Source organism: Podarcis tiliguerta (assembly GCF_965153285.1).
Source record: "Podarcis tiliguerta genome assembly, chromosome: 3".
NCBI classification, from domain to species: domain Eukaryota; kingdom Metazoa; phylum Chordata; class Lepidosauria; order Squamata; family Lacertidae; genus Podarcis; species Podarcis tiliguerta.
In genome coordinates, this window is record NC_139536.1 from 39,168,723 (window position 1) to 39,182,979 (window position 14,257).

The window sequence follows — 14,257 nt, forward strand, 5'->3', positions numbered from 1 at the left end:
TGCCCTGCCTATAGGCATTTGTGCAATTATTCCTTTTAATTCCATTTTTTAAAATTTACTGTTTCTCATCAAGTTTATCTATATCATCCTTTATTCTTCTTTAAAAAATAGGCATTCAATAATTCCTCCATTCAATAATTTTCTTCAGTAAGGTATAATTAGATTTAAAGTACAAGAAATATTAGAAAATTTGCCATGGATTATTGCAACAATGAGGTTATTGGCAAGTGGTTATTTAAGGAGGCAGATTGGCAAGAGCACTGTAATCATTTGAACTGTGATGAGTGGTCGCACAGACAGATTTAAGGTGAGCAATGAAAGTGTAAGAATAACCATGCCTTATTTATGCCTTCATTGTTTCTTGTGTGATTTACAGAGACACAGAAAACTAAGATATCTAGATAGAAGATATTTTAATGATAGGGTTTGGAATTTGTATTGCAGTCTAAAGTTTGTTGCTACAATATGTTATAGTGTGTTTTAGTTCTTCGGGTAAAATATTTTAAAACCAGATTCTGTTCTCTTACCATACTGCACTTGGTTGGACCCTACAAATTTTGGCACACTGTTACCCATGTCAGTGCTGAATTCCAACTGCTTGAGTTTCCCAACACAAGAAAATGTGCAATGTCTGCAGAGTACACTCTTATGTGAAATAATCCTTAGAATACTCAGATTTCCCAACATACACTGTTCATGATGTAAATTTATCACTCCTCTAATCATGTAATGAAATCCATTTGATTGGATGTACATATGCCATGAAATATGCCATGAAAGATGGAGGGCACAAGGAGAAGGGGACGACAGAGGACGAGATGGTTGGACAGTGTTCTCGAAGCTACAAACATGAGTCTGACCAAACTGCGGGAGGCAGTGGAAGACAGGAGTGCCTGGCATGCTCTGGTCCATGGGGTCACGAAGAGTCGGACAGGACTAAACGACTAAACAACAACAACAATGCCATGAAATATTGCCTGAAGTTCTGGAAATATCCGATTTTATACAGAAGCTAACGTATGTTATTAGGATCTATAGAAGGTTAAAACGACATAAAGAACTAAAACTGGACAAATACCATAGTAATAAATGGTCTGCTGGATGTCAAAGTTATATCGAGAAACGTGTGATTTGCTTGTAAAACAACAACAAAACAAATATTTGGATGGGGGTTAACTGTATTTACAAAAATATTTCCTTTGTCTATCGTAGAATGTATTTCACCAGAGTTTTAACAATATCAAAATTGTCACAAGAATACAGCTCCAGCTGTTATTTAAGATGGTGGTTATTTGCTACCTTAGTTGCATAATGCTGCTTTAGCTGCTTTGTAGATAATTGATTGGCTTCATTCAACACTGCTGCACAAGATTTAACCTGTAATCTTGGACTGCCATGAATTAAAATGAGGTCACAATGTTAAAAGTCCTTCAATAGGCTGTTATAGCTAAATAGCTGTTGCACATTGAACTATTTCATTATCCAGCAACCAGATAAATTCTTAAATGCAAGGTTGTCGTCATCATTGTGGGTTTCCCCTCCAATGCTGTAAGCCATGTTGGATGGTGTTGCCCAGAAAAGCAACTTAAAAGCATTGCTAAATAAATAAGTAACTATTCCCAAGTGCATTGTCCTTGGGCCTTTAGCAACTTAGAAGATGGAACGATGGGTTGCAGCATGATCCAAGGTGAGTCACAACAGGAGCACTACCACCATGCAAGTACACGGTAAAAGGTTAAAAAATGGCTCGCCAAATGCAGGTTTGGTTTGTCAATACCTGCTCTAAAAAAAGAGGAGAGTGTCTTGTGGCTCAAAAAAAGGGGGGGGTGAAAGAGCTTATATTTGGAGAAGTGTTGTTGTTTTTATTTAAAAAGTAACAAACAGATGTACTGATGGTGTTGAGATGTCAATCTAAATCTCACTCATATGCTCTCCCTTCTGATTTTCATTAAACACAGTTTATCATGCCATTCAAACGATAAACTGTGGCTAATGCTAAGTCAAGTCACAGTTTGAAGTGAACTTCTTTCACACATTAATCATACGATGACTTGGGTAACAGGACAAGCTGTGGCTAAGCAAAACCAGAAACATAACTTGTGCTGGGGCAGGAAGGGGAAAAGTGTGGGGCTTGCAGTGACTTGTTTTTGTCACGCTAAGTTTAATGTGACTTCTGAAATCTTATTGTGTTATATCTGAAATATAGAAATGGGAGGCTAAAATCAGTAATAGATTGCCTTTTCATTCTGTAAACAAGCCTGTATGAGATGCTGTTGTTGATGTCAACAGTCCCTTCACACAGAAAAGTTGCGGAGTATGGTGGGTGGGAAGATGCGCTCAATTTAAGAACAGAAAACGTCAAACAATTCTCATTCAGGATAACGACTGCCAACAGAGGCTATGGGAGGGGGATAGAATCACTTAAGTATTTCTTAATTCAGTAATAGTAAATAACATTAGCTATTAATTGAGCAGCGGGAGATGCAGAGCTACCAATATCGGCAGCTTAGCTGATAAGCCACCTCCATCCCTCATCAATTGTCACCTGGCATTCCATCAAGCTGCAGCAGAGCAGGGAAGGAAAAGGATTCAGGGCCAGACCAGAAACTTTTGGCTCCTGTTCTCCTTGAACTGTTAAAATTCCAGCAGATTGTGCAAGATACTGGCACCCAAGAACTGGTACTTAAATTTGCTTATTTCCTTCTCTTTTCCAATCCATTTGCCTTTTGTGCTGTATCTTTTCCGATTGCAAGCTTGAGGGCAGAGATTGTCTGTTTTTATAGCTCTGCATGCTGCTTTAGGAGTTCAGGAGCAATTATTATTTACCTAAATGTTAAACATGTACATTTAACTTGAACAATATTGATATCTGACTTTACTACCAATAGTAAATTGATTGTTTTGATCAACCACGCACATTTTTGGATTCCAGAGAACTCAGATATATGGCTGAAGACAGATTAGGATAAATATAGTGGGGGGGGGGGGTTTACCAGTAAATCCACTTAAAATAGATAAAGAATAGAGGCATTCAGGTCTGGAAATTCAAGTTTCATATTAGCAGAGACTGGAGACTTCTTTGCTATTGCACATCGATTTGTATTACGGAACAGAATGCTGACTGATTTATTATAAGGATATTAAATTCTTTCCAAAATGAAATATTATTTCTAGCCAATAAACACATATACCAGACAACTGTTGATAATTCCTTTCATGCATTTAAATTCCATGTATTTTTAAAGCATATTTTAAAGAGGCTTGTTTTGCAGGAATCAATCACATACAGATCAACATAGGGACTCTGTTTCAGTACTCATGCTTGAACATGCACCCTCTTTTTAAAATAGGAGTAGGATATATGATGGAACTCAAGTCATGTAAACAATAACACATGTCTCAATACCATTTCCCCAGTTGCTTTTGGACATGAAAATGTCTTAAGATTCTTCATGCCAAGCTTAGTTAGTATTAAGAATGTCAGTTATATAAAAAAATGTGTTGCTTTACATTGAAGAAGGCCATACTATTAGTACTGCAGTTTTAGAATATGTTTCCATCTTATTGCGGACTCTGTTACATATCAAGTTTTAAACAGCAACACTATTCTTTTGTTCTGCATACACCTTTTGAGGCTTTTAATTCCTTTAAAAGGAAAATCACAGAAACCACAAGGTTTTCCTAGGAGGAGCCCCTCCTAAAAAAATGTTCACAGAAAGAACACATCTGTAGACAAGGAAAGCCAGTTGTACCTCACACAGACGCTGAATGCAGGCAAACACGGTTTTCATTCAATAGCATTCTCCATGTATCTGTTAATGAATAAATACTGAAATGCCTTCCAGTGAGACAGCCACCTACAAAAGTTAACTACTGTATAAATACTAAAAAAAATAATAATGAACAAGTATTACACACAAATCTCACACACCAGCCTGAAAAACACTAAGATCCATAATTCGTACATCAAATTATTTCAAGTTAATGCTACCTACCACAATAGAACATTTTCTTTTGTTAATTGTATTATGTTGACAACGTTCACACTGACCTGTATTCTTCGGGTAGAGCACAGGAGAGGACTGAATGCACATTAAAAGGAAATTCCATCCCAAAACAATAGCCTACAAGAAGCAGAATGAAAGGGACCAAAAACACAACAGCACCCAGCCAGCCTGTTTCAGCATGAATGCCGTTATGTCATCTATTTGTAACAGAGCACATTGTCAGAAAACCCTGACACACAGCTAACTTGGCTTTATTCTACACTGTACACTTTCACAGTTGTTACTGGATTAAAATGTGACTGGCCTGACAATGAAACAGCAGAACCACCGTGTATTGTTATGCAATTCACTGTCTGCAAGGGTGACTTGTAGCTTGTTCTTTATTCAGCAAGTGCCAACTGCATGTTTAATCAATGTCACCACTCACTACAGCATGCAACTGAAGCCACTGTCATTCCACTCCTCAGATTTGACTGGCTGCTAAGTTATGCAATGCTCCGAAGAATGCCTTGGAATTATTTGTTAGATGCTTTGAATGCAGGTGTGGAACACTCCTAACCCCAGAGCAAACAAGAAACTTCCTTCCTTCTGGACAAAAATGTAAACAGACTAATATCTGCTACATTTGGATTTACAACTCAGCTACACGAGAGAAACCTATTCAGAGAGTTACCCACAACGAGAAGATGTCAAACGACCATTCCATTGGAATGTCTTGGGGAACAGCTACATATACAGGACAAGAAGTGGGAGATTAAATTTTAACTGGAGCCTTAATGCTATAATCACTGTTTGCACAGAAAATGTTTCATCTTATGGAAGATTTCAATATTTAAACAGGGAAGAAACATACAACCTGGATATGCAGAGCAGAGGTTTCTTTACTAACAGCGCATCGTTTCAGTGGATAACCAAAAGAATGCCTACATTTCTCGGAAGATTTTGTAATATTATCGCATCCACAGATTAATCTATCAAGAAATTGTTCATGCATGCATATGATTTCTGCTTTGAGTGAAAAGAACAGCCCTCCATGAAGATAAGGCTGTTTCTCCACTGCAGTGAGGAGTAAGCAGCATGTCTGATGAGATTTTATTCCTGATGCAATGTAGGGTAAGAGAGGCTTTTAAAAATCTTTATTCAGAAATGAATTTATTTATTTTGATTGCTACCAGCATTTTACCTTTAAATGCAATGGTAATAATAAAAAGATCCATGAGACTTCAGGAGAAGCCAAGACCATTGTAACATAGAATGTCTTTCTGAATGTTAAGTGTGTAAACATGCACAACCGTTAGGCGTAACATTCTGACCACACTAACAAAAAATTTCAACAGTAACATTTAAAGGCAACAGACAGCAAATAAGTAAAATTGCACACTCGATACCAAAACACATTAAGATTATAGGCAGAACTATGCAGCTAAAAGCTTTAACTACAGCACAGTCACATACTCAGAAGAAAGCCCTACTGAGTTCAAGGGGCTTCAGGTAAATGCACAGGATGCAGCTTAAATCACATGAAAACATCTTTACGATGTATTTTTCTTTCAGGGGGATTGCATGCATTCTGTATTTTGTGTTTGTTCGAGAAGCACACAATTGTGGGGATTTATAAAGCCTATTAAAACTAGCCTACTTTTTCACAAGGAAGATTAACCACACTTACTATTTCTACCTTAGGAAATTTGCACCTCAGTATCCCATCATAAAGATATATAAACACCTGGCTATTTCCAGTGATTGGGCTATCGGTGGAGAGACAACTGATAACAACTTTCTTAAAATAGGAAGTACAGCTGTATTAAAGCAGAGCAGGTACAGGTCCCTAATTTAAATCATCCTGCAACAAACCACATTTCCCATTCTCTATTGTGAAAAACAAAATTCTACACTATAACAGTATAGACACACAGAGAGACTGAGGAGGGGAGGGGGCAAATGACCAAGGGTGTGTGGAAGAGAGAGTGAGTGTGAACCAATTCCAAGTTACTATGTGGAGTAATTTTTTCTTCTCCCTTTTAGCCAGCTGTAGGAACACTGGTGAAGACATTTGCAGGAAAAATGAGGAGCTCTGCCATCACAACACTAGAAGACGTAAAAAGGCAAGAAGAGAGTGAGGAAAAGGAGGAATCTGTTTTAGCTCTGCTGGGAATCATCGGAACAGTGCTTAATCTATTTGTAATTGTTTTTGTTTACATCTACACAACACTCTGATGGTTTTCTAGCAACTCGGAGCAGCACATAGTGCGAAAAGACCAGCAATGGCAAGCCAGGTTGGTGAACACTACCCAACAGGATACAGAGTCTATCAAACACATTCCAGTGAGAAGTGTCTATTTAGAGGCACAAGACCAGTGACTGCAAAACACGTCTGTGAACCCAGTTAAGACTATTAAATTATAGAAATGACAGATATTCAACTTCTCACTGATGACTGCGGAAGCTCAAATACTGGAGGTGCGTATGGCATTCTACTGCCAATGAATATGCAAGGCATATATAAGCAGGTAAAAAAAAAGAAAAAAGATAATGGTGCCATACAATCTTCTTCCAAGATGTTTTATTTACTTGACCCGATTATGCTTTTGGATATGTGACTATGTACCTCTGTGTAGGTGGACAACCAGGGTGGGAGGAGTCCAGTTCGTTTTAAAACTATCATTATGTGCTAAAATTTACACAACTATATATGAAGTGTAGAAAAAAGAGCACTGTAAAGTACTGTATTATGAGAAAATAAAATTTTAAATGACTATTCTTCAGCAATACTTTTAATCATTATACAGCTGCCAATCATGTCAATATATTTGCCTTTGGATATCAATTTTTCACCCATGCCTGTGAGAGATGTTCTATACAAAAGAGAACATTTAAAAATATTTGTACTACAAAACGTAGTTTGCATTTCTTTGGATAGGTTCATCCATTTTTTAAAATGACCTTAATTTTTTTAAAGGCTCTCTCATAGCTTAAAGTGAACAATGTGTTTGAAAGAAGCTACAGAATTCTTAATTCAGCTAGATTCAGAAAACAAATACAATGAGCTGGAACTTGTTACGTGAACTTTGTTTTCCACTGAAATCAACGTGGCAAGTTCCATTTATTTAAATAGGACTAAAGTCCAACTAACTTAGCCAGGATTCAACTTGATTAATTGGGATTTTGAGTTGCATGTAAGTAACCAAACTAGATAGTTTCTTTCTCCAAGTTGCATACTGCCTATGGCCTGGGTTAACATACTTAAAATGCCATCGAATAAATCAAAGGAAGTTATTGTAGAGTTTGGAAGGATACAAACTTAAGCTGCAATCAAATTCACACTTACTTGGGACTAATCTGCATTGAACCCATTGGGATTTCCTTCTAACAGGCATAGGGCTGTGCTGTTGAGCCACTATTATTTCTGAAGGAAAATGTACATACAATTCCATTTTTTCACATTCTACTTTCAAACCAAACCAATACTTTAAAAGGACCATCTTCATAGTACTGCCAGGCCATCCTCTGAATAAAGCTTTTAAAATTCAGAATAATTCGGAAACTAGGGCTTCATGCTTCTAGTTCCAGCATGCTATCTTTTTTTTTGGGGGGGGGAGCAATTTATTAAATGAGATACACAGATACACACACACACACACACACACACACACTTTTTTTAAAAAAATAAAATATTTATAATAAGAGCAGATACAGAACAAGGCTGTTGCCATCTACTGCTATTTAATCTTTTACATAATGCTCATTCCTAAAGCACCATGAAGGTCACTTTATAGGTGGGGAACTGGGGCCTAGAGATAGGTGGGTTGATCTCAGTCCTCCCAGGAACCAAATTCTCTACCCAGTGAAAGCACTGATTCCTTAATCTAAATTAAACCATGTTTATTGCGAACATCTAAACTAATGCATGGGAGACTAGCCAAGTACTCAGAGATATAAAAAGGATTTTAGGAGCACAGAGGAGCTTTATTTCCCTGGCATGCAACAGGGAGGCCATATTTGGGACCAGAAAGAAAGAAGTGGGCCACGAAAGGCAAGATGATACAAGCGGAAGCTGGACACATAGAGTTTTAAGTGGAATAAGCCATATTACAATGCTAAACAATGTTTCCTTGATTTACTTCTAAACTCAAACTATAGTATCATGAAGGATATTGTACATCAAATGCAAAGCACAAGTAACCATGTTTTTTGTGTAAATAGATGTTCATATCCTTCCTCAACCCAACCTTCCATAATTCTCACAGCAGCCACAATTTAAACACTGCCCACATTCACCACGTTCCCTAAGCCATACAATTAGGATACCACAGGAGGATACACTTTTTCTTCCCCCACCTGTTTTTAAATGAACAAGAGGTGAATTCCAATGCTGGGTGAAAAGAACGAGGCTTCAACTCCCTCTCCTCCCTCTGCAGCCCCCTGTAGAGTGATTTCAGGGGCATGTGGGGGAAAGAGAGGAAGGCGAAATCCAAACCATGAATAGCTGTCCTGCTCATGCATGCATGGATATCACTAGATTTTACCCTAGACATAGAGAAAACAGGTAATCACCCCTCCATATAAACAACATTAGTAAAAATGTGTGACTATTTGTAACTGTGCCAGTCCGATAAGCAGCAATTACTACAGCATGTTTTCGTAACGTTTTAATTGAACGAGCAGGTCTAAACCAATCAACAAAGCATATACAATGCAAGGGGAAAATGCAAAGAGAAGGGCTTAGCATTAGGAGCTATCTGAAGGCATTTTAGCACGATTTCAATTATGATTTAAGATACAGGGCTTGAGTGATTCATCAGTACAAGAAATTGATTAAACTATTAAGCCTGGCCCATCACTTAAGTAGGTAGGAATTTCATTATTACTGCAGCAAATTGATGCCATCTACAGACCAAACACATTGAAAATGCAACCGCATTTTGGACTCTTATATGGGAGCACATTTCATCATGGCTGGGGAACCTCAGGCCCAGGGTCTGAATGAGCCCTCCAGGCATCTGTTTGCCCTCAGACAAACCTCTCCCAAGCCACCCCCTCATTGGTCCTGCTTGGCATTTCAAGTGTTTTTGCCTACCTGGAATGTGTCCTGATAATGCCTCTTGCTTGTCTGGATGGAGAATACAGAGGGGTGTGTGTGTGTGTGTGTGTGTGTGTGTAAACCAGCTTACCGTACAAAGGCAAAATTGGCACAAGCTACTCTCTCCACCATTGGTTTATGGCCCCCAGAGGGCTGCCCAGAAGGGAATGCTGCCCTCAAGCTGAAATACATTCCCCACTCCCTTAAAATCTAACCAGCAACATATTGGACATGGGTTTTCCCCCCTCCCATTTTCATTCTGAAGCTCACTAACAGTATAGGTCTGGATCTGATGTTATTAATCGGCCAAGCTAACTAGGATGCATAGGTAAAGGTAAAGGGACCCCTGACCATTAGGTCCAGTCGTGGCCGACTCTGGGGTTGTGGCGCTCATCTCACTTTATTGGCCGAGGGAGCCGGCATACAGCTTCTGGGTCATGTGGCCAGCATGACTAAGCTGCTTCTGGCGAACCAGAGCAGCGCACGGAAATACCGTTTACCTTCCCGCTGCAGCGGTACCTATTTATCTACTTGCACTTTGATGTGGTTTGAACTGCTAGGTTGGCAGGAGCAACTAGGATGCATAGCATTCTACAAACTGTGTTGTGGGTTTGCAATATGTATGTTTGTGTTATTTTCCTAATTTAAAAGATGCCTCTGTTGGAAGCCAGAAATTTAACTGGCTAAAACAGTTGGCACAATAAATGCAGTATTATGTCAGAGATCCAAAAAGGGATGCTTTGTTTCACTTTTCTTCAAAATACTGTATTGGGCAGGGACTCTGGCTTACTTGGGGCAAGAAAGGACAGGGCAGCCACAAACCACAAGGAGACAATTAGGCGGCTTCAGGGAGCTGTGTACATGAACTGCTCTGTACTTGAATTGTGGAGCTTGTGAATGCTGTTGTCCATGTAACCAAAACAGCACCACCCATGCACAAAAAAGAGATAGCTGCAGGCTTGGAAGAATCCCAAAGTTTGCAGAAGTACAAAAATATTTAGGAAAAACCTCTGTGAGGATCCCCAAAACAGCCACATGAAGACTTAGCAGGCTCAGTGGACACAGAATATTGACTGGCTGCTGTGGGGCAGAATGAAAAACCAGGTGGGAAAACACAGAATGGAGAACTGTGGAAAGTGTGTTTAGCTAGCTGGAACAGTGAACAGGAACCCTCCACACTGCAAACAAGTCTTCCCATTTTCCATCCACCATGTTCAGTATTACCATGACTGGTTCCTGCCACTTGCTTGGCTGTTAGGCGATCTTTTATGGTTTCCTAGTTTTCCAGCCAGCCCACTCTTCTACACTTCCGCTGTAGACACATGCATCCTTCAGAAAGTGTGGAGCAGTGGCTGCTGTGGTCAACTTGGGCTTATCAATCCCAAGTTCAATTTTCTCATTGAGCAATGAAGCTCCCTGGGTTATCTGGGTCAGACACTATCACTTTGCTTAAGGTACTACACAGGGTGGCTGCAATGATAAAATGGCAGACATTTCAGTTAGCATGCTGCCCTGAGCTCCTTAGAGGGTATGCAGAATGAAAAGGAAACAAATCAGTGCACTGGGATCTTGTAGTAGACTAACTCGTTCGTTTGCCACATTTACAGAATAAGCCTCTTAAAAGTAAAGTAAGTCTAATGTATGAATGCATAGTTTTTACTGTGAGCTGCCTTGAAAGGACCTCAGTCCTGAAAAACACGATTAGGTTATTTTAAATATACACTTTTAAATCACTTAATGCAGCTTAGTTACAACTGAATGTATTTTAAAGACTTTTGGTGTAGCTGGAGAGTGGCACTAGGCATAACACTTGAATGAGTGTTGATCATATTAATAATGAGAAAATAATGGGGACAAACACATTATTTTCGACAACAACATAATTTCCTTCATCCCATTCAAAAAACAAGGAGTTGCTTTTCTTTCCAGCAGACCTTGTTCTGGCACTGATATAGTTCGTGTAAGAGGGAGGATGCCCTTCATATCAAGGTTTTCAAAAATGTAACACTGGGAAATGGAATAAAGATATGCTTGCCAATGTTAATCATTCTCAACTTCCTATGCCTCACACTCCTTCAAAATGTCTAAAATACAGAACTTATGCACCTTGCCCAACATTGAAATGAAACAGTTAATCCCACAATGAAGGAAGGCAAGAAAGATAATGGGGAGTTTGACAGGAGGCTCAAGGCAACTGTGCTTCCCATTCGCTATCAAAATCCAAACAGCCAAGCCATCTGCTGTGATTCAACTCAAGTGTTTAACAGAAATAGGTCAGACCACCTAATTATGCTGAGTGATATCCATCCAAGTCATACTCAGAGAAAACCCATCTAAAACAATGGATTCATTTTAGTGGTTTATTCTGAGTAGAACACATTAGAACACATGACCACTTTAAGGAAAGCCCAGCTGGATCAGAAGGGAAACCCATTTAGTCCAACTCTATGCATCCCACAGCGGCCAACCAGATACTGGATGTGGACCTCAGGGCAATAGCTGTTTCCCATTAACTGCTTCTATGTCCAAAACTATTGGTTTAAATGTAGGTTGCTTCCTCTGTTAGTCTATAAATTGTCAAATGGCATTTCAAGATGCACACTTGCGTCATGCTGACCTAAGCTGGGCTAACACCAGTAGCAATACCACCAGTTCATCAGTTTTTGCTTGTGTATTTTTCTAAGAAGAGAAAGTATAAACTGTATAAATTTATACAGTAAATTTAGATACCTATATCTGGGTGAAAAGTGGCTTCTCTTGGGCTAACTGGATGCTTGGTTTTTAAAAGGTTCAAGACTCCTGCTTCAATCTGCTGATTTCAACAAAGCATGCAAAGATCTGAATTTGTGTAGAACTGCTTCATTTCAGATCATGGCATTATCAATTTGAATCTTATTTCGAGTCACATACTTTGAAATAGGAGACAATAAACCTTAAATGAGACTCCATGGGATTCATAATACAGTGGTACCTTGGTTTATGAACTTAATCCGTTCTGGAGGTCCGTTCTTAAAGCAAAACCGTTCTTAAACTGAGGCACACTTTCCCTAATGAGGCCTCTTGCCGCTGGTGCCCTTCCACCATTCGGATTCCATTCTTAGACCGCGGTAAAGTTCTCAAAACAAGACACTATTTCCGGGTTGCAGAGTTTGTAAACCAAATCGTTCTTAAACGGGACTGTTCTTAAACCGAGGTACCACTGTACAGGGAAAGGGAACCTGTGGCCCTCCATTTATTCTTTGATTCCCAACTTCCATCAGCCCCAGCCAGCATGGCCAGTGGTCAGAGATAATGAGTCTGACTACAACATCTAAAGAGTCACAGGTTCCCCATCCCTGGCAATACAAATGCTAACCTACTGATACCTTATGAACCACTGGATAATCTTCTTTGGCAGGGCAAAAAGATGACCCTAAGCATACTTATGGAAGCAGTTGCATGAAAATTGACAGTACTGACTGACTTCTAAGTAGATATGGTCAGATTCTGGGTTAAAATTAATCAGAAACTTGAAAATGTATAGATAATATAGATATAGAATGTAGATAGTAAAACTTTTTTTGTAATAGGAAATGTGTATTGCTAAGGAGCTAGCTACTGAGGAAGAGTGGAAGACAAGTACAAGTAGATTCAGAGCTTTTAACATCACAGTAGTCCAAGTTTATGCACCAACTACTGGTGCTGAAGAAACTGAAATTGACCAATTCTATGAAGACTTACAACACCATACAGAAACTGCTGGCAAAATATACTACCGAGTTCTCTGGAAAGATCATATGGGAAGTATAGTGAGTACTCATGAAACATACAAGAATTAATTTTAAAAGGTCAGTGAACCTGACCTCATTTGGGCAATGACAAAAAAAACTTGCAAGAGCCTTATTAATAAAATTAAACATCAAATCACAGTAGCTCTCATCATGAAGAAAAAGCAGTAGAGTATAAGTTAAGTCCAAAAACACCTATGGGGTGGTATTCAACTAAATAATTGTGCAAGTATATGCAATGAGACTTTCCCTCAACTCCCTCTGTGCTATCCACAAATCTGCTCCACAAGGCTGAGAGAATAGAGGATAGAGGAGAGGACAGGGAGAGAAAGTTCCATTGCACAGGAAGAAATCCTTGCACTGACAGAGTATTTGCTATAGCACTACACTGAATTCGAACCTTAGTTCAGCAGTTGTAGGATTATTGAAATGTGCTCAAAGACAGCTGGGTCCTTCCTTATGGCTGAACAAACAGAACTCAACTAATTCAAAAACCCTACACTAAAGTACTTTAATGTGCACACAGGGCAAGTCCTATTTCCACTTTTGACAAATTCCTCATGCTTAATTGCACTACAGCAAGAGCTTCATAGGTCAACAGAAGCAGAAGCACATCCAACAGGAAGAGAAACTATATATATATATATATAGTAACTGCTGACATTGGATGAGACTTAACATGCTGACAGAACCTCAACCTGCAACAATTCTGAGTCCTACTGCCAAAAGATAGCATTGTGTAGTGTTTGTGGAAGCTTCTAGTGCTTATCACTGCAGTACTTGCATATAGACAATTGACATGAAAGTTAAATAGTACACATTTACATAAGAAAATAGGAATAAGAAGTGGGAAATATGCACTGCCAACACAAAAAAATCCTCACAGCCAAACTGCACTTCTACTTGCTTCTAGACTAATTATGTTCAGCTTCAAGCCACTAATTTCTCACACATTACCCAAACTTCAAATGCTACATTTGAATTTGATATCTAAAGCAACTTTTATAAAAAGCTGAAATGTATTTACCAGACCAGAACACGCTGTTTTTAAAAACAAAGAGCAGTACATTACCTGAATCATTGCGGAGATAAGATGACATTGCTGGAATAAGACATGATTGACTAAGTAGTTCTAGCAGAACTGACGGAAGGGCATTGCTGTTTTGTCCTCTACTTTCGTGGCTGGACTGGACATCTCCATTTGATGTGCTGCCTGCAGGATTTATGTAGCTAGCCAAAACCTGAGCAGTTTAAAAACACCGAGTCAAAATTAGATTAATAATAGTAGAACAAGTCATATAGAATGTGAGCTGAAAGATAACAATTAGACTCTTATTAAACTGAGTATGTGATATATCTGATGAATAAGAAATCCAATATTATAAACTTTTTATTACTAGGCA

The 14,257-nt window shown here is 38.9% G+C and overlaps 1 protein-coding gene and 1 long non-coding RNA gene across 19 annotated transcripts in view; one reads left to right on the forward strand and one right to left on the reverse strand.

Moving 5' to 3' along the window:
• BIRC6 (baculoviral IAP repeat containing 6) overlaps positions 1-14,257 on the reverse strand; it is a 138,645-nt gene that overhangs the window by 26,013 nt on the left and 98,375 nt on the right. For all 17 annotated transcript variants that reach the window (XM_083432054.1, XM_083432060.1, XM_083432058.1 and 14 more), the window contains one exon: positions 13,927-14,095. In XM_083432054.1, coding sequence (XP_083288180.1) covers positions 13,927-14,095 — 169 coding nt within the window. The remainder of the gene's footprint in view (positions 1-13,926; positions 14,096-14,257) is intronic.
• On the forward strand, positions 2,526-9,819 carry LOC310673673. Of its 2 annotated transcripts, XR_014509174.1 has the most exons (4): positions 2,526-2,679; positions 4,475-5,120; positions 6,033-9,415; positions 9,675-9,819. It is a non-coding gene; the product is annotated as an uncharacterized lncRNA (long non-coding RNA). The 2 variants fall into 2 exon arrangements; XR_014509175.1 differs by lacking the exon at positions 2,526-2,679 and having other exon boundaries at positions 4,092-5,120.